Raw genomic sequence first — 20,410 nt, 5'->3', positions numbered from 1 at the left:
CCAGAACTAGGAAATATTTTCACTGTAGTGCCTCTGCTTATTGGAATTCAATCCATTCAACAGCATTATTTCCTAGTACATTGACTTGTCCCATCTTTGTTAATTATGCTAAATCTATATACTTAGCTAAATAATTATGAGAGTTAAATTTGTAACTACGTGTCCTGTGTTGTGTATTATTAGCTATAATATATTATGCATTTTTTTTTGTTTGTTTGTTTTTGTATAATTTGTTTGTGTTTTGCTCTGTGTGTTGCATATGTACTTAGTTGCTCTTGTAAGGAAGAACGGCTTATGCCGATTACATAGAGGATAAATAATAAATCAAAAATCAATCAATCAAAATCAATTGCATTGGATACTGGTTTTTCAAAGACTATGGTGATACGTGATCTTGTGAAAGAGAAGAATTATGATCCAAAGAGAACTGTTACTGTGCATTGCACACATGTAGATGTTGTAAAGTACCCTGATGCTACTATGGAGATTGGTGTACAATGGAAAGTGGTTATTGTGGAGGCAGCAGCTACCACAGTCAGTGTTGTTGTGGACCGATGTACCAGAACTTGGGGATTTATTAAATAGAGATGACAATACTCTTACAGTCATAACAAGAAAATCTACTAGTTACCATGGAAAGAAGCAACCAGTGAGACAACCATATATAGGTAAAATGTAGAAGCTGAAGAAAAACAAGAAACGTCTCATCTGCTAGTAATCATGGACACATATCAAGGCAGTACCTTCCCTTTGTGAAGCCAGAAAGTCTACTGGAGAAAAGCAAACGTGGAGATAGTCATTTGTTGTGAAGTGGATAAAGATAAGAGACTGCAGAAGTTCATCACAGAAGGAAAAGAACACTGCAGCCCTTCAAAATCCAGGTCCACCAATAAAAAGGAATGGGAGAATCCTGACGCCGACACCCTCTCCCAGATTCCATCAAACAGAAGGGGGAGGGGTGTGAATGAGCAGGATTTAAGCATGAGATAACAGGCCACCAAAGAACTGCACAGTGGGCTGCATTCTGTTTTGTACAAATAGCCAGCGTGTGGTGTGTAGTGTTTTACTTAATCTTTAATTAAACTATAACTAATCTATTAAGTGAACTACCTCGACAGTGCGGCTCTCTTACAGTGATACTGGAGTTAGTATCAGTCAGTATTATTTAGTATCTGTACCTGAGTTTTGCTGTGTCACCCATTCTGGTCAGTACAACAAATCAACTAAGCCAATGTAGGCTGATAGCCTTATTGCACTGGCTGATCAGTCAACCCAACCAGTAAGAGCAGAAGCACTGGATGTAATTTTAGAGACATACTTGAAGGTTTAGATGATGGTCAGCAACAATGAAGTTCTTACTATGCTTTTTGACATAAAAGGACATGTCCTAGGAATACATTATTAAATACCACAATCAAAAACTTTTAATTGTTAAGAAGACGAACTAGGCTCACCCAAGGCCAGAACAACAATTTTAGTTACTACAAGTGCAACATGGGCACAATGCCTATTCCACAGATGATAACCAATGGCGCATATTCATTACTCAAATTCGCGTAATTAGAAAATACGGTCGGAGGGGCATGTGCGTTAAAAGAAATAACTGTGATGATGGAAAACCTCGCGGAAGACGACAAAACCTCGTGGAAGACGACAAAAGGCTATCTAAAATGAAGGTTACGGAATTGAAGAACTGGCTCGCCAGCAGGGAAGCACCAACGAAGGGGAATAAGGCTGAATTGATCGCCAGGTAAGATATTCATAGGCTTATTTATACGTGTTTGTAGTGGCATCCCCCACATACGCTTGTGGTGAGACCTGTACTATAGCTATCCTGTATACGTAGGTTTTACAACTACGCTTAAACGAAGGTCTATTCCCGGGGTCGACATCTGTTAGGGTATTTTTACACGAGAGCCTGCTTATTACATGTAGGATATGTTGCTTAATGTTTGCATTAATATTTCATCTTATATTGTGTATGGAATAATTATTAGTGTCCATATATACATTACACAGGGTGAAGGCTTGTATTAAATATGGAATCAAGAATAAGATTGATTCTAAAGGAGTGGACATTAATAATCAAGCTGATTGCACCGACTTAGAATTCCCAGAAAGTGGATGGGAAGAGTTCATAAAGGCTCTTATGATCACCGACAAGTTCCATTTTACTTTCGGTGAAATAGTATCATATTTTGTAAACCGATCTGTCTCTGATGGACTTCCTGCTGATGATTTCAAAGCAATCAATTCATCTGCAGAGAACTTGTTTCGATGTGGACACATTCAAGGAATTCAGGTATGTGCTACAGAAGATAACCTCTTTTTAAAAGCCAAGTGCTTACCCGAGATGAGAAAAGACAGAGTCTACTTTCTCAAGATGGTGTTGAATGTGAATAGTTGTGATATCTTTTATGCTGAATGTGGATGCCCTGCTGGAGTTGCACCACAAGGAAGTTGCAAGCACATTGGTGCCTTTTCCTATGCTTTAGTGGACTTTTGCAGAGTACGGTGTTTGCCAGAGTACATGACTTGCACAGACAAATTGCAGGAATGGAACCAGCCATGTGGGAAACGTGTAGAACCAATTCCAGTAGACCAACTTGGTGCTCGTCGTCGAGAATTAAAACCAGAACAATTTCGATCAAGAGGCTCGAAGGCGGTATTTGATCCTAGGCCATTGAAGTTTAGAACTCCTTGCCCACAAAGGCTAGAGGAACTCCGTTGCAATCTTTTGAAGCTTGAAAAGCTACCGAGTTTCTTGAATGTTATTCTACCATCAGTTGACAAAATTCAGCTTGATCATTGTTATTGTATCAGAAGTGATGAAGTTTCAGATATTGACCTGAATGGCAATGAAGAATGTGATAATAACACAGCAGCTTCGCCAAACCAACTTTTTGTGATCCCAGCAGTTGCAGTTGAGCAGAATATTTTGGAGAAGTTGATACTTACAGCTGAGGAAAGGGACTCTTTAGAATCATGCACCAGACAGCAATCTGAGTGCGACAAATGGCACGATGCACGTCGTCTGAGAATCACTGGCTCTAAATGTGGCCGTATTTTATTGCAGAAGAAAAGGACTGTTTCATTGCTTCAGTTTTGTATGTATCCTAAGGTCATGCAGCACCTACCCAAACCTATCGCTTGGGGTATCAACAATGAGGACAAGGCAAGACAAGAATATGTCAAGGTCATGGGTAAAGATGGTCATCATGGCATTGAAGCCACTCGGGCAGGATTTGTGGTACATCCAAGGAAATGCTGGCTTGGAGCTTCACCAGATGCATGGGTTACTGATCCATCTGTAACAAACCCACAGGGCATAGCTGAGTTCAAATGTCCATATTCTAAGGCATTTGTCCATCCTCGTGAGGCTTGTAAGAATGCCGACTTCTACTGCTCCATTATTGATGGACAGCTACACCTGAAAAGAACACACAGTTATTATCACCAAATACAACTGCAGTTACATGTTTCACCAAAATCTAAGTGGTGTGATTTTTGCGTGTATACCACATGTGGCATTGCAATTGAAAGGATTTACCCTGACCCTTTATGGGAGGATTCTTTTTGTAGTCAACTTGACGATTACTACATGCAACATGTTTTACCTGAGCTTATATCCCCGGAACACAAGCCCAGTTATTATTTATAGAACATGCATTGTACATAGATATAATAAGTTTTTTTTGTGCATAATTATGTAATATGTATAATATCATTACTATACAGGTTTTTAGAATATACGTAAACAATGTCAATAATTTACGTTTACTTACACAGAGGAGGTGAAAAATTTGCTAGAATGCAGCACACAAAAAAGATTCTATCTGCAATATCTGTCAGTGAGGAAGGTATGGTACAATCAAATATATGAAAATTCTTAATCCTTTCCATGGCTCTTTCAACATGTATCCGTAGGGATGCAATTCTTCTAGTGGACACTAATTCATTTTCTGATAGTTGCTTTTTACCACGTAAAAATGGAGGTATATTTAACCTCACTCCAATAAGCATCAGATCTTCTTCAATTTCAAAGCCTCTATCAGCCATAACTGAGTCCCCTTCTTCCAACAAATCAAGAATGCCACTCTTCCTTGTCAACTCTTTATCAGAAATACAGCCTGGATATAGTGAGGAAACGAAAGTTATAGCACCATCTGGTGAAATACCAACTAATGCTTTGAAAGTGTTGTGATTTTTGTAGCTAGAAAATGTCATTTTTTGAAGCTCTGGTAACTGTGGTTGTTCCACAAATATTTCTGTGGCATCAATGATGACTCTGGTTGATGGGTACTTTTCTCGAAATCGTTTGGGCATGTTCATTTGTACTAGTTCTCTGGGTGGCCACAATGGAATGTCTTTGAGTTGTAGATACAAAAAATTTATCCAAGTGCAAACTATCCTGGATACTGTTGACTGACTAACTTGGAATCGGTTAGCAATGTCCTGCTCAAAAAGGCCAGCACGTAAACGCAGCATGGTCATAAAGAATTCTTCAAGTGGAGGTAGTGCTCTTGATCGACATCTCTTAACTTGTTCATCAGGAATGGGACCATCATGTGAATAACTCAGGTGATCTGCAGCCAGCCCAAGATAATCATAAAAACTCTTGAGGGCAAAGAATGAACTAAACCCTGTATAATAACATACTTGAGAGTCATTGTTTTTAATGTTTTCTAATCGAAACAGTTTGCTGTTTGCACTAGCAAGCTCCTCCAATAACCTAGTGTTCTTTTGCTTTTCTTCACGTAGCAAACGCTCTAGTTCCTCTATGCTTGGCCCTTCCCTTTGACTACTCTCACACTTACTACACACTGACACGTTTGTAGCATCACTTTCTGTAGAGTTCAAGGTTGGGATCCCCACTTCTGGGCTGCAGCTGCTGGTGTGCCTGGGCTGTGGCTCGACAAAGGGGCAATCTTTAGGGGGTTTTCGAGTAGCAGTTTTATCGCCTGTGCTTCTCACCGCAAGGTGAAGAGATGGAACTTCGTCTGGCCTTAACAAACGCCCAGCTGCATTCACGAAATGAATACTGCAAACACGAGTACTGCCATTTATAGGTAGATTTGTCCTCCTGATCACATGAATCCATTGCTTCAAAATGGCTTTTCTGTTTAACGGCAACTTAAAATAAGAAAGACCTGTTTCTCTGTCCGATCGATTTGAGCAACCTGGCACGCAGCAGGAGTGAGTCATTACTAGGAGTTATTCCAAATAATACGCATGCCCCTCCGACCGTATTTTCTAATTATGCGCATTAGAGTAATGAATACGTGCCATTTCAAGACCATTTGGTGAGTTTGTAATTATTTCATGTATCTTATGCATGCCCCAAGTCAACGGTTCTCTATAGTAGTTAAAGTACTGGCATGAGTGCTGTAAGGAAATATAGCATTCAAAGAGTGATCTTGAGATGAAATATAGCACTCTTTGAGTGCTATAATTCCCATACAGCACTCACGACAGTGCTTTAACTTACACAAAAAAGCCATGCAAACATCCAAGCTGCATGGAAGGGTGCAGCCTTCAAAAGCCTGGGTGAATAAAGTTTTGAAATCAAAGGTAGCAGCAATGAAATGGCTACAATGACGCCAATGATAATAAGTTTTATAATACACAGAGTCATAAAAGTTTGTTATCATTGACGTCATTGCAGCCATTTCATGGCCACCACCTTACTCATTTTACCCAGGCTTCTGAAGGCTACCCCCATTTTATACAGCTAGGCTGTTTTTACATAGATACACTGTACATCCACTCTGTAAATTTATAACACAGTAAACATTAATCTGTTGTGAGCATTATTACACATAATAATTATTATACAAATAAACACAATACAGAATTTATTATTTTCATACTACATAAACATTCCACCCCAAAGTATGAATTCCATCACAAGGCGCCACACCCATACAGTCACACGTTGTGGTCGGTGTAAGGTGAGGTGGTATATATAGGCTATGTAAACTGTGTAAGTTGTAAACAACAAGTTGAATGATGCAACTTTTGAGTAAACGAAAATCCTTTGAGACTAAATTACATGAAACCTGAATTCCATATATGCCATCAATTTCAAAGTTTTACCTCTCATTGGATACCATGGGAGGATTATGAGAATACTCTAACAAGTGGTTTTTGTTAAATTTAGTTAACACTATTTGGTGACTACTCAGTTGCTCATGGCCCTGCTGTTGCACATAACAGAAGGTCCACAAAACTTTATAAATAAATTAATTAATTCCACTAGAGAAGACTCTATAACATCAAAGCAGGACAATCTCAGACTAGTGATGACATGAGCTTGTGCAAGGTGAATGTTAGTTTATAATCATTAGCAATTTATAGGGAACACCATGATACTCAAGTAAGTATACTGTTTGAAGTGTAGCGTGCAAAAATACTGATTTTCATAATACTATGTGTTAAAATACCTCTATTTTCTATGTAGGCAGTAGTTGTTAAAGTCACTGCTATTCATAATAATATCCTGAATTAAATGTAATAGATATTACCATACTAAAGCATATCACTAGATCCAGGAGCTTATGAGCTGCCGAAAGTGGTGAAGGAGCATGAAGCTTACATTGCCTGCCAGGTACCATCACAAAATCCAAATCAATCTCCAATTAGTTTCCATATAAAGGAAGTACAATCTTGTTATTTAAAGCCGTACATGGAATTGTGCATGACGACATTACAAGATGGCTGGGTAGTGTTCCCACTTTGAGCTTTGTACAGTTAAAGCCAGAGGAGATGTAGAATGAGTGAACCAGCAGCAAAGCATGCACAATTAGACAATGAAGGAACCCCAAGGCATGATAGAAGCTTCTTTGACAATGTATGTGATGTTGCTTGAGTCTTTCTTGAAGTCTTTTTCTCTTTCAATGGTGGTGAACTGGTCTCTACCTCAACTTCAATCAGTGCGGCTGTAGTGTCCATCATTGTATGTGGAATCTCACATGTCGATTATGTAACTATTTGCGTTTGACGTAAACCAATTTATTTCAAATGCTGTTACACAATTTGGATTGACATGGAACTCAGTTTCCTGATCCTTCACTGCCTTCAGAGGCTCATAAGCTCCTGCTAGATCATTAAGTGCAGATAATTGATAGCGCACTACTTTATACAATAACTGGTAGTCAAGCACAAAGTCTAATAAACCGAGTCGTTAGGTACCAAACAACTACACACATAAAAACAAAATATATAAATAACACACCTCTTCGTTCTCTGCTATGTTATCATTGATGATGTTGATCGAAATGACAGCTGAAGTTTGTCCATCATCAAATTGTATGATATTATTTGGTAGAATGTAATCTTCATCTTCTGTGGCAGTGACATCTGTCGAAACAATGTCTACCTGCACCATTCCTGTTGTACCACCAGTACGGTTCACTGTGATTTCAATGGTACCAGCATACTCCACTGCAATAATAATGTATGCTGTCACTAAGATCAAAACAGAATCAATCCTTTGCTTGAAGTGCCATAATTAAACAGAAGAATATGAATGCACAGAAATATAGAAAAATTTATGTACTTTTGAGCAATAGTGTTTTGTCACCACCAACTATCAATAAGTTCAATTGGTAGAATTTGGTATATACATACGTCAGTTTACTCAAAAGGACTCTTTTAGTGTTATGTCATGCAAACTGTATTAAAAAGGTGTAAGCGCTTCAAAGGCCTGGGTGAAAAGGTTGCTTAATCAAAGTTTGCAGCCATTTAAATGTTAATGATATCATTTATCATGAACATCATTACAGCCATTTCATGGCCACCACCTTTGATTTCACAATTTTTTTCACCCAGGCTTTTGAAGGCTGCACCCTTTTTATACAGCTTGGCTGTTTTTTGTATGGATCATACAGTACGTATCTCAAAGCCAATCATAACCACTGGGCTCTGCTTTGTTTATGGAGGCCTCTGCTAAGGTGTGGAGGCCTCTGCTTTAATACCTGCTCATCCTTTTTTTCAAAACTTTTGTTGCACTTTGTAGACCACAGTGACTATTCTATTGGAGTTTTTACCCATGATTTTGGCTTTACACCAGGTTAGTTTGCTCTATGCACAGACTGATTTTTAAGTTATTTCTGTAAGTGGTTTATCCTGTATGTGTGACATTAATGCAATATATAGTCAGTCGTCTGAACATCAATGAGATTTGCATCAAGCTTTATGTGATTTCACTGTTATACACTCTATAGAATGAAGCCACACATAATGGTTATTGTATAGTATAGTGCATAAAAAATAATCTAAGCCTTCAAGCCCCTAAAAGAAGAAAAAAAAGGAAGAAAGTAAGCCAAACTTTGAGGGCTTGTATTTCATAGACAGTTGTGCAGTTAGAGTAACTAATACACTACTTAGCAATACAGATGTTATGAACACGACTCACCAAAAATTAGTGACAAATCAGTGATGGTTAAAGTACCAGGAGTTCCTTCTGAAAATGCCAACAAGCTAGCAATTGTTATCACTGCATTAAATAGAAATACAAAAATAAGTTTTAAAAAAAAGAAATATACATACAAGTACTAGCAATGGAGCCCAGTACTCTAACAAAAGGTTATTTTTGTTAGGAGAATTCTCATTGTTATCCTATATTTTACTCCTTAAAAATTGTATTAGACATGCACTGCCTACTGCAATAGATTGTGTACCTTAAGCCAACTTAATTTAGTGATACACTACGTAAATATAGTGATTTAGCGTTTACATTTTTTCACTAAATTTATACACACCGAACCAGCAAAATGCATGGTTAATTGATTTCATCAATTCACAAACTAATTTTGTCAATCTAAATTTAGTGCATCACTAAAGTAAGTCTGCTTAACATATGTAAACATCCTTAGACAGTTTTATATCTTCATTCTCACTCACTGTGTTGATAAACAATATCTAATCCAAAATAGCCAAGCTGTAAAAAAAAGGTGCGACCCTCAAAAAGGCTATGGTGAAAAAAGATGTGAAATCCAAGGTGGCGGCCAAGAAATGGCTGTGATGGTAGGTTAATGGTAAAAATTTTAATAACGACAATTCAGGTGAATTTTTGTGCCGCTTGGTCTTGGCAAAAAATTCACCTAAATTGCCATTATTAAAATTTTTACCATTAACCTACCATCACAGCCATTTCTTGGCCGCCACCTTGGATTTCACATCTTTTTTCACCATAGCCTTTTTGAGGGCCGCACCCTTTTTTTACAGCTTGGCTGTTTTGGATTAGATTTCACTTCTTTTTGTATTTGCATACCCCAAAGCCGGCGATAGGCCGGCTTTGGGACTTTTTTAACCTGTCTTTTTTTCTTTACTACAGGAAGAAGAAAAGATGAAACAGATGTACTTTAAATATTTATCAGTAAATGTACAAATTATATATATAATACATATGTGAGTGGTTCAAGTAAAATCAAAGAATTATTGCCGTATTTTAAAAACTTATTTTTTTAAATACAATTATATAATTTAGTCCGTGAGGAATGTCGTATCAACATAATAACTAATTTTGATAAATCTTGTGCATGGTGAAATCATAATGATGATGTCATATTGATGACATCATAATGCTAAATTTCAATCTGCATTTTTTTCAGATTTGTTCAAAAGAAATAAAATTTGGATTTTACTTGAACCTCTCACATATATTTATTACAGAACTCTTCATGGTGGTTTCTTTGTAACTGAACACTCTACAAAGTGACTTCTTCTTGCTGCTCTCTCTACAGGGTGAATTGTTTGTAGCTGAACAATCTACAAGGTAACTTCTTCTAGCTGATCTCTCTACAGGGTGAATTGTTTGTAGCTGAACAATCTACAAGGTAACTTCTTCTAGCTGATCTCTCTACAGGGTGATTTGTTTGTAGCTGAACAATCTACAAGGTAACTTCTTCTAGCTGATCACTCTACAGGGTGATTTGTTTGTAGCTGAATTCTGTGCAGGTGATTTGTTTGCAGCTGAGCTCTTTACAGAATGGTTTCTTTGTAGCTGAACTCTCTACAAGGTAACTTCTTCTAACTGATCTTTCTACAGGGCAATTTGTTTGTGGCTGAATTTTCTACAGGGTAATTTCTTTGCGGCTGAACTCTCTACATAGTGGTTTCTTTGTAACTGAACTCTCTACAAGGTAATTTCTTCTAGCTGATCTCTACAGGGAGATTTGTTTGTAGCTAAACTCTCTACAGGTGATTTGTTTGCAGCTGAACTCTCTACATGATGGTTTCTTTGTAGCTGAACTCTCCACAAGGTAACTTCTTCTAGCTGATCTTTCTACAGGGTGATTTGTTTGTAGCTGAACTCTCTACAAGGAAACTTTTTCTAGCTGATCTCTCTACAGGGAGATTTGTTTGTAGCTGAACTCTATAAAGGTGATTTGTTTGCAGCTGAACTCTCTACATGATGGTTCTTTGTAGCTGAACTATCTACAAGGTGGCTTCTTCTAGCTGACCTTTCTACAGGGAGATTTGTTTGTAGCTGCACTCTCTACAGGTGATTTGTTTGCAGCTGAACTCTCTACATGATGGTTTCTTTATAGCTGAACTCTCTACAAGGTGACTTCTTCTAGCTGATCTCTCTACAGTGAGATTTGTTTGTAGCTGAACTCTCTACAGGTGATTTGTTTGCAGCTGAACTCTCTACATGATGGTTTCTTTGTAGCTGAACTCTCCACAAGGTAACTTCTTCTAGCTGATCTCTCTACAGGGTGATTTGTTTGTAGCTGAACTCTCTACAGGTGATTATTTGCAGCTGAACTCTCTATATGATGGTTCTTGGTAGCTGAACTCTCTACAAGGAGACTTCTTCTAGCTGACCTTTCTACAGGGAGATTTGTTTGTAGCTGGAATCTCTACAGGTGATTTGTTTGCAGCTGGACTCTCTACATGATGGTTTCTTTGTAGCTGAACTCTCTACAAGATAACTGATGTCAGTCTCTACAAGGTCACTAGTTTGTAGCTGAACTCTCTACATGATGGTTTCTTTGTAGCTGAACTCTCTACAAGATAACTGATGTCAGTCTCTACAAGGTCACTAGTTTGTAGCTGAACTCTCTACATGGTGGTTTCTTTGTAACTGAACTCTCTACTAGGTGACTTCTTCTAGCTGATCTTTCTAGAAGGTGATTTGTTTGTAGCTGAACTCTCTACAGGTGATTTGTTTGCAGCTGAACTCTCTACATGATGGTTTCTTTTGTAGCTGAACTCTCTACAAGGTAGCTTCTTCTAGCTGATCTCTCTACAGGGAGATTTGTTTGTAGGTGAACTCTCTACAGGTGAACTCTCTACATGATGGTTTCTTTGTAGCTGAACTCTCCACAAGGTAACTTCTTCTAGCTGATCTTTCTACAGGGTGATTTGTTTGTAGCTGAACTCCCTACAAGGAAACTTCTTCTAGCTGATCTCTCTACAGGAAGATTTGTTTGTAGCTGAACTCTCTACAGGTGATTTGTTTGCAGCTTAACTCTCTACATGATGGTTCTTTGTAGCTGAACTCTCTACAAGGTGACTTCTTCTAGCTGACCTTTCTATAGGGAGATTTGGTTGTAGCTGCACTCTCTACAGGTGATTTGTTTGCAGCTGAACTCTCTACATGATGGTTTCTTTGTAGCTGAACTCTCTACAAGATAACTGATGTCTCTACAAGGTCACTAGTTTGTAGCTGAACTCTCTACATGGTGGTTTCTTTGTAACTGAACTCTCTACAAGGTGACTTCTTCTAGCTGATCTTTCTAGAAGGTGATTTGTCTGTAGCTGAACTCTCTACAGGTGATTTGTTTGCAGCTGAACTCTCTACATGATGGTTTCTTTTGTAGCTGAACTCTCTACAAGGTAACTTCTTCTAGCTGATCTCTCTACAGGGAGATTTGTTTGTAGCTGACCTCTCTACAGGGTGATTTTTTTGTAGCTGAACTTTCTACATACAAAGTGACTTGTTCTAGCTGGTCTCTCTAAAGGATGACTTGTTTCTAGCTGATCTCTCTGCAGGGTGACTTGTTTCTAGCTGAACTCTACTGGGTGATCTGTTCATAGCTGAACTCTCTACAGGATGATTTGTTTACAACTGAACTATCTACATGGTGGTTTCTTTGCAGCTGAATTCTCTACAAGGTGACTTCTTCTAGCTGAACTCTCTATAGGGCGATCTTCTCGTAGCTGAACTCTCTGCAGGTTGATTCGTTTGCAGCTGAACTTTTTACATGATGGTTTGTTCATAGCCGAACACTCTACAAGGTAACCTCTTTTAGCTGATCTCTTTACAGGATAACTTGTTTCTAGCTGAACTCTCTACAGGGTGATTTGTTGGTAGCTAAACTCTCTACAATTCGATTTGTTTGTAGCTGAACTCTCTACATGGTGGTTTCTTTGTAGCTGAACTCTCTACAAGGTAGCTTCTTCTAGCTGATCTCTCTACAGGATGACTTGTTTCTAGCTGAACTCTCGACAGGATGATCTGTTTATAGCTGAATTCTCTACATGGTAGTTTCTATGTAGCTAAACTCTTTACAAGGTGACTTCTTCTAGCTGATCTCTCTACAGGGTGATTTGTTTGTAGCTGAACTATCTGCAGGGTGATTTGAACTCTCTACAAGGTGATGTTTTCTAGTTGATCTCTCTACTCAGTCAGGATGACTTGTTTCTAGCTGAACTCTCTACAGTGTGATCTGTTAAGTTTCTACCTGATCTCTCTATAGAGTTATATCTTGTTTGTATAGCTGAACTCTTTTACATGGTGGTTTTTTGATTGGTTGCTGAACTCTCTCTCCACGGTGACTTGTTTGTACTACAGAGTGACTTGTTTGTAGCTGAACTCTCTACAGAGTGACTTACTTGTTGCTGAACATTGCATAAAGTAACTTGTTTGTAGCTGATCTAGATGAACTCTCTACTAGGTAGCTTTTTTGTAGCTGAACCCTTTACGCAGTGACTTGTTTGTAGCTGAATTCTCTACAGAGTGACTTGTTGTAGCTGAACTCTCTACAAGGTGACTTGTTTAGGCCACTCCAAATAAATTCTCTGTTTCCCATCCTGGACTCAAGCATATTTGCATGCGGGCGGGCGGCCCATTTCCATTATTTCATTATAAGATTGGCAGCTTTTCAAGCCATTATTTGCCTGGCACAACCATAAAAAGCATAAAAGCATGCTTAAGCTTGTTCCTTCACTTTGGCCGCTCGTATCTCGGAAATGGCCTGAGAGATTTTCTTCACATTTGGTATGTGGACTCCCCTACCTAGCCGGCACTTCTGTAGCAACTTTGGTTTCAATAGGATAAGGAATCACGGAGCTACAAAGGTGTGAAAATCGCGTTTACTTTCTTCCTGTAAATATACTCACGGTGTGGCGCGCCGGCTTCTTGGGCCGCACGACACACTACCGTGTGTCTTGATCAAATTGTCATTGCAACGTACTGACTCATTATCAGAGCCGTATTAAGGTTGTGATCAGGTCACACGTGGCCATGCAAGTTCATTCCAAAATAGGTAGCCTGAGGGAATCCCTCAGGAAATTTTAGCATTCTGATATTGAATCTGGAATCAATTCTGACTGAAATTAACTGTAAAATTGGTGTAACTGCTGACTGCTCTTTAGGGATAAGTTGACCCTTCTACGTATCTCGGACTGCTCTGTTAGAGTATCTCGATCTTTAACAAATTAAGTATCTGGAAAAATGGTCAAGTCAAAAGGGTGTAACTGCTGAGAGGTTAAAAATAATCAGTAACTGATTAGGATATACCTAACGAGTGTTGTATTAAACAGTGGCTACAACGTATTAATGCTGACCAAAGATAATCTGTATATACCTTAGATAATATATACCTTACCCGGGATTGGAAACAGAGGCAACTAACACCAATCAACAGATTCACGCAACATTGCAAAGAGCTAACTTAGTTTAGCATAACTCCGTTACATTAGTCCGTGTAAGTTAAGATGGAAGAAAAAGAACTCATGCTAGAATGAAGAAAAAAATGCGTGGGAATGATGATGGACCGTCGTCATTGTTAAATAAATGATAGGGACAAGTACTACAGTATTAGGTAGCTTAATATTCATTTGTAAACCGTCATTTAGTGTTTTGTGTGGTATGGTGATAGATGACTGCCAGAATGAAATACTGTTTCTGGTTTTTTCATTACAGGTGCCAAGGCAGAAGACACTTTTGTATTCAGAAGGATGATGCTTTTATTATTAAGTCCACAGAGGCAATAGAAGCAAAAGGAAGTGACACAGAGCCTGTTTGCTAGACGGCTGGTGTTTTGCTGCTGAAAAACAGCTCCAGTTTCACACAGTTTTGATTTAAAATTGCCAAGCCAGTTGTACCACATTGAGGGCAGTGCTCTTTATTATGCTGCCGGCTAAGTTGTAGACATCTACGTAATAAAATTAGAATGTGAGAGAGAATGTACATGAAGCACTGTTCAAAGCGAATTTGTGGATTTTCACATGCAAGCTTCTGGGTTGAAATCAACCAAAACAATTAAGCAATCAGCAACAAAAAAAAGCTTACATAGAGACTCGTACAATAGCATATATAATGTAAGAAAATACCGAACATCCATATGTAATTGTTCACAATGCTATATTATTTTGCGATTACAGCAATACATTGATAAAAATACTGGTGCAAAATAAAAATTGAAGTCTAGTAACTATATTCACACAAAGGGAATGTTTCTGCAAGAGCAACTCCAGTATGTTTGTCTTCTAATGCTAGCCGTGTATCACAATGTCTCAGAATTTCTGTTATGCATATAATTTACATCCACAAAAGTGTTCCTTAATGGTCCATCATCTTAACTTCAAAATAATTATATATAGAAAATTAATTTTTGGATCGTATCAATCCACAATCCACTCTGTAGGAAACAAAGTATATATGCATACACATTATATAATACATTAAGGGATGAGAGTGCATCGCTTTATATAGACGTTCTAGGCTTACTTTCTGTCAGTGTCCATCCCGCTGAGAGGTGTAAAAGGTGTCTCTGCTGCTGTTGCCTATACCTATGTCTTCCTTCACTGACACCACACCTGATATTGAGTCTTTAGAAAGGTTACACTGTAGAGTGAAGCGACCTTCAACATGAACTGTGAAGCAGCGGCGGAGGAAGTAGTTGATATGAGGGGGGGCTCCGCTGAGCTGACCCAGACTTATTTCTATAGTTTGGTAAGGTGAGACCAAAAAAAAAAAAAAAAAAAAAGGTCACAACCAACTCACAAGAGCTTTCCACCTCACCAGCTACCATTTCTAGCTGATAAACTACATAAAAATCCTTACGTAGCTCGCTACACACTGACTACTTTATTAGAGTGACTGCTCTATTAGAGTATCTCGATCTTTATCACGGTTTTCAGCCCCACTCCAAGAAAGATAATTTCGGTGTGATATCATTCTGAGGGGGGGCTAGGCCCCCCCTCAGCAGACCTAGGGGGGCTTTAGCCCCCTAGCCCCCCCCTTTCCGCCGCCTATGCTGTGAAGTAAGCATTTTTGTAGTACTACAGTTTGGGGTTCACAGGCTTTTTATCTATTAAAAAAACCTGTGAACACTGATCGTTTTGACTTACATGAGTGGATCAGCTAACGCATTAGCTTTAAATCAGTACCATTTACACGGAGAAAGAACGCGTCTATCGTGCTCTCAGAGCCCCGAACCTCGAGGGTGCGAACAATTTTTTGCACAAAACGTAAGTATTCTACGAGATTTGCTCTCAAAATTTAGACGATCATACACCAGTAAAACAATAGTATAACTCTTACCATAATTAGACAATGGTATGCAGCGTTTCGTTTGATGTGTGGAGGTCTCTTATTTGCGAAGAAACCTGGTATCAGGTGTCTCACTGGTAAGACACCCGACAGTTGTTTACAACCACAATGTGGCCCACAGTAATGCAATTAGCCTTTTGTGGACAATTAGTATTTCGCACATCAGTAAACACCAAGCGATTGCGAGCAGATTATTACAAAGAAATTACACTCAGGAACGCTGTTATCGTGGGTAGCTCAGTAGATTTATAGACCATCGTGGTACAAGCCATTAATTCAGTTTGTGGCCTTCGCCATATTAAAGCACGCTCTGTAGAACAAGACAGCTATGTTGGCACTGGCTATTCCCATTTGCTGCCATTCACACGTATCTATAATGCCTCAAACATACTTTTTATCGACTTTACAAACCTTCAGTTATTCGCGCTTCATGGCTTGCGCGACCTCACATCTTTTGCTCGCTGAAATACCCTAGGTGTTTACAATGGAAACTCTCTATACTAACTCACTGCTTCTACGCCATTGTCTAAAACACTTAGACACTCACAATAGGCGTCTTCGAGGATTTAAAAACCATCGGTGACGTCAATAATTACCTCGGCTGCACCTCAGTAATTATTGACGTCACCTCAGGTTTTTAAATCCTCGAAGACACCTATTGCGAGTGTCTAACTATTACTAAGAAATCCTTTTCATGTCCGCTTCTAGAAGGCTTATCTGCCCTTTCTCTTCGTTCTTCTTCGGCCAGATGAATCCGTACTGATCAAAGGAAAGGACGGCTCGCTGCTTTTGCATTGAATTGTTTCCGGTTTCCAATCCCGGGTAATTAGTATAAATTTACAGTCGATTGCACGTGCGTTTGAACATTGCGCGAGACATTGCGTATGGCAAAAATCATTCCGTGAAGTTCACTGGTAAAACAGAACATTCACGGAACACTTCTTTTGGGTATTTGAACTTGTTTAGTGCTGTTTTCGTGACTGCGTAGCCCTTGCAGGCAGGCCAGACACAATTCACGCAGTACACAATGTTCAGACGCACGTACAATCGACTGTGTTATCCAGTCGCGATTCCGTAGACCTGACCTACAGGCTCGCCTACAGGGGGGTCAAGTAGGGAACAGCACAACTATTGTTGTCTGGTTGTAATATAAAGTAGAATTTCAGGGGAGTCTGGGGGTTCACCCCCAGAAGCTGCAGGATTTTGCAATTTGAAGGCTTGAAAATAGCCTAAAAATTATGCTAAAGACATGGAAGATGCTAAAAATAACAATGCCAATCTATAGATCTACTGCAACATTTCCCCCAAGATCTTTAATAAGTTATTTTTCAGTAGGGGGAGCCATGGCCCCCCCTGAGATCGCCTATGATATTATCTAATGTGTGCTGACTCACCCAGCAGCAACCTGGACCACATTCTTGTCGTGTCCATATAGCTACGCAGAACTTCACACGTGGTTCCCAAATGAAAACTGCTGGCTGACAAGAAATTGTAAAAGAAGAGCCACTGATCTTAACTAGGCGGTGATTTAGTTACAGTTGTAACTACACGAACAAGCAAAAAAAATAGTTTGCTGACAGCGCCACTCCCACCTAGAGCGCCTGCTACAATACCGTACGTGTTAACACCCATGTTTACTAGAAAAAAGCGACCTTCGACCCGACGACCTCCCTGTGTAAACAACCCAACCACTGTTTCTTCATGTGATTTGTAAAAAATTTAATTACCTAGCCTAATTTAATTACGCTGATACTATAATAATAAATAGTCTGGCGCCACCCGCCCCTTCGCAAAAAGTAAGTTTTATGCGAAGGGGCGGGCGGCGCCAGACTAAAATTATAATAAAGTAATCAAGAAACCCGATAGTGTGTCGTACGGCCAAGTACAGCCAGTACCGGCAGGCGTGCGAAAGACAAGTAACAGGAACCAAGAAAACGCCGTTTTCACGCATGCGCAATGGCGGATCCAGGATGGGGCATTTGGGGCAAATGTCCCCCCTTCAAGAAATTGCATACAAGATCGAGATACTCTAATAGAGCAGTCAATTACTCTAATAAAGTGGTATTCCCAGACAGTTAGCAAGGAAACAATTGCTTCAGCGTTTGTCAGTTACTCTCTTGCGATATAATGCCAAAATGATCCTGAGGCATTATGGCTTATGCCCAGAAGATGGCATAGACTTGTTGAACTAAATTATTAATTAAGGTTGTTTTGTAGTTAAGGTAGCTAGTTTTGTAGTTAAAGTACTTAGTTTGGTAGTTAAGCTAGTTAGAATTTTGTATAACATAATCACACGATATAGTTAATTACTCTAATAAAGCAGTCACAATGTTCATGAGGCAGTGCAGCTTACTTATGAAGCTATAAATAGGATTTTATTTTACATAACATACGTGATATAATATATTTGGTAAAGGATAACTAGCTATTATTGTTGTGACCTTTTTTTTTTTTTTTGCTCTTCAACTTTTTCAGCAGGGTGCCCCCCCTCTTTCCAAACTCTGGATCTGCCCCTGCGTAGCTTGATAATGGCTGGACGGAAATTAACCATGTTTGCTGTGGAAACTCCCTCGGGGTGGGGCACCTCCCATTTCAAATTTGAGAAGAATCCTACAGGCCATCACTGAGATATGCACCTTCAAAGTTCGTCTCGGTTACTTCGTATTTTTCTTTTATCTTCTTCTTTTCGCACCACTTAGAAAAATTGCTATAACTCTCAGGGGCGGATCTAGGATTTCAGAAGGGGGAGGGGGGCTACAGAAGTTTCGTTACTTCTTGCAACAGTAAAAAGCGTAAAGCATGGTATGGGGTCTAGCATATTACTTACCCACAAAAATGCATTGTCAACTCCTTTCAGTGCTTAACTGTTAACATTCCTTATATGTGTTCAACAATTTTCTGTGGCCAATTAAGGAAGCCATGTGACGCCTTACGCATTTCGAATTTCATCGCTGTGTTGCAAGAAGTAATGAAGCTTCTGTAACATGGACATTTATATATGTGGCAAGAAAGTTGATACAATTAGTGTGCGAAGCACACTCAGCGTGCGGAGCATGCTCAATCTAGGGGGATCTGGGGGCATGCCCCCACAGGAAAATTTTGCAAAATTGGCCTATTGAGATTGAATTTGGTAGAGTGAAAAATGATGTCACTTTGTTTATGTGACACCATTAATGCCCTACAACTTGTCACATTAGGGTGCATCCATGTATATAGCTAAAATTCAATCTTAGACTAACAGTTTAAAGAACTAGTAGTGAAACATATGGGTATCAGCTGCACATGATCAAATTTAGTCTTTTGAAGTATGGCATAATTTACAGTCTCATGGCTCCAACTACACTAGCTGTCCAGAGGGTAAGTGTGAGTGGAGAGGGCAAGTAGACTGACTCACCAGTGTGTGGAGTGCATGTGCACTCAGCTGTATAGAATTCTCCAGCTAGTGGGGCTCTAGATCTGGTGGCATATATACTCCCAGACCCCCTGGAAATTTTTGGAAAATGGCTATTAAGATTGAATCTAGAAGCTATTTTTAGCCAAATGTGGGTACAAGATGAATAAGTTCAGTTGAAAGTAATTTTAATTAAAAAACAGAACTATACAATGTTTCCTGTTATTGGATTTTAAGAAAATGTATAATAGTGGCTTGTCAAAGAGAATAAAGAGTGTATAGGTAAGGCCAAGGAGAATATTTAACACACAGGATTGGATCTACTTCATATATAGCCACTGTTCTGTGGTGCAGATAATGATGTTTTATACAATTTATAGTACATTAAACGCAGGGGCGGTGGAGCAGGCCAACGAGTGAGGGGGCCAGGCCAGCTGTAAGTTGAAGACCAAAAAAAAAAAAAGGTCACAGCCTGCTAACAATAGCTGCTCTCCACCAATTATATCTCCTTATTTATAACTACACATACGTAGCTAAGTAACTTGCTACACTACTTCTCTGAATACTGTGACTGCTCTGTTAGAGTATCCAGATCCTGACTGTTCTATTAGAGTATCTCGATCTTTTCTTGCAAATAATGTTCCATAAAAGTGGGGGAGCCATGGCCCCCCTGGCCCCCCCGTCTCCACCGCCTATGATTAAACGTATACATCTTTTACCTGAAGTGATTGGTATCTGGCAGGATGTTTGGTACAATATTGAGGGTAGCAGTGCACAGGTCTAGAAGAATAGGTTTGATTTCAGCTTACACTCTGGTAATTGCTAATAATTTTTATCTGATGTTGCTTATAATGTATTGCTGCATACAATATTGCAATAATGTATAGTTCTCTCCTGTATGTTTTGTATACATATACTTTGTACACATCACTGTGCCACTACCACACCAATGATGTACTGGCACTTAGCTACAGGTGGCCTTTAGTTACGATGCCACTATTGTATTATATCTGTCACTACTGTGACATATTGAGATGATTTGGGAATCGTGCCTTCACCACCTAATAGCCTCACCAGGGGGCTGCCATGTTGGTGTATGTACTTGGTTGTATGTGATGCGAGTCTAGTTATTATTCAGTTAAAAACAAATCCCCCACAGAGATATCAGTTAGGCAAGCTTTTAGTTACCTGTTACCTGCAAAGAGTTCAACTATTTTTCAAATCACCCTGTA

General features: G+C 39.2%; 2 protein-coding genes and 1 long non-coding RNA gene across 3 annotated transcripts; 1 reads left to right on the top strand and 2 right to left on the bottom strand.

The window, feature by feature from the left end:
• The first annotated feature begins 1,583 nt into the window (after positions 1–1,583).
• On the top strand, positions 1,584–3,673 carry LOC136267468 (uncharacterized). The gene is made up of 2 exons (XM_066062632.1): positions 1,584–1,750; positions 2,020–3,673. Exons 1-2 carry the CDS (start codon positions 1,584–1,586, stop codon positions 3,659–3,661), a joined length of 1,809 nt encoding a protein of 602 aa, XP_065918704.1. The 3' UTR covers positions 3,662–3,673.
• Positions 3,674–3,777: 104 nt separating this feature from the next.
• Positions 3,778–5,205, bottom strand: LOC136267467 (uncharacterized). The gene has a single exon (XM_066062630.1). The coding sequence runs from the start codon at positions 5,203–5,205 to the stop codon at positions 3,778–3,780; it is 1,428 nt and encodes a 475-aa protein (XP_065918702.1).
• A 2,090-nt stretch (positions 5,206–7,295) lies between these two features.
• On the bottom strand, positions 7,296–17,373 carry LOC136265720 (uncharacterized). Its single transcript, XR_010705701.1, has 3 exons — positions 17,182–17,373; positions 8,417–8,497; positions 7,296–7,443 (listed from the first exon to the last, which is right to left on the bottom strand). It is a non-coding gene; the product is annotated as an uncharacterized lncRNA (long non-coding RNA).
• Between the last annotated feature and the right edge of the window lie 3,037 nt (positions 17,374–20,410).

This window comes from Dysidea avara, chromosome 9 (genome assembly GCF_963678975.1).
Source record: "Dysidea avara chromosome 9, odDysAvar1.4, whole genome shotgun sequence".
Taxonomy (NCBI): Eukaryota; Metazoa; Porifera; class Demospongiae; order Dictyoceratida; family Dysideidae; genus Dysidea; species Dysidea avara.
This window is presented reverse-complemented; position numbering and strand designations above follow the sequence as displayed.

Coding starts and splice junctions, on each gene's coding strand:
- LOC136267468 (XM_066062632.1), top strand. CDS start 1,584: ATGTGCGTTAAAAGAAATAACTGTGATGATGGAAAACCTCGCGGAAGA. Junction 1,751..2,019: donor AAGGCTGAATTGATCGCCAG/GTAAGATATTCA, acceptor TACATTACACAG/GGTGAAGGCTTGTATTAAAT.
- LOC136267467 (XM_066062630.1), bottom strand. CDS start 5,205: ATGACTCACTCCTGCTGCGTGCCAGGTTGCTCAAATCGATCGGACAGA.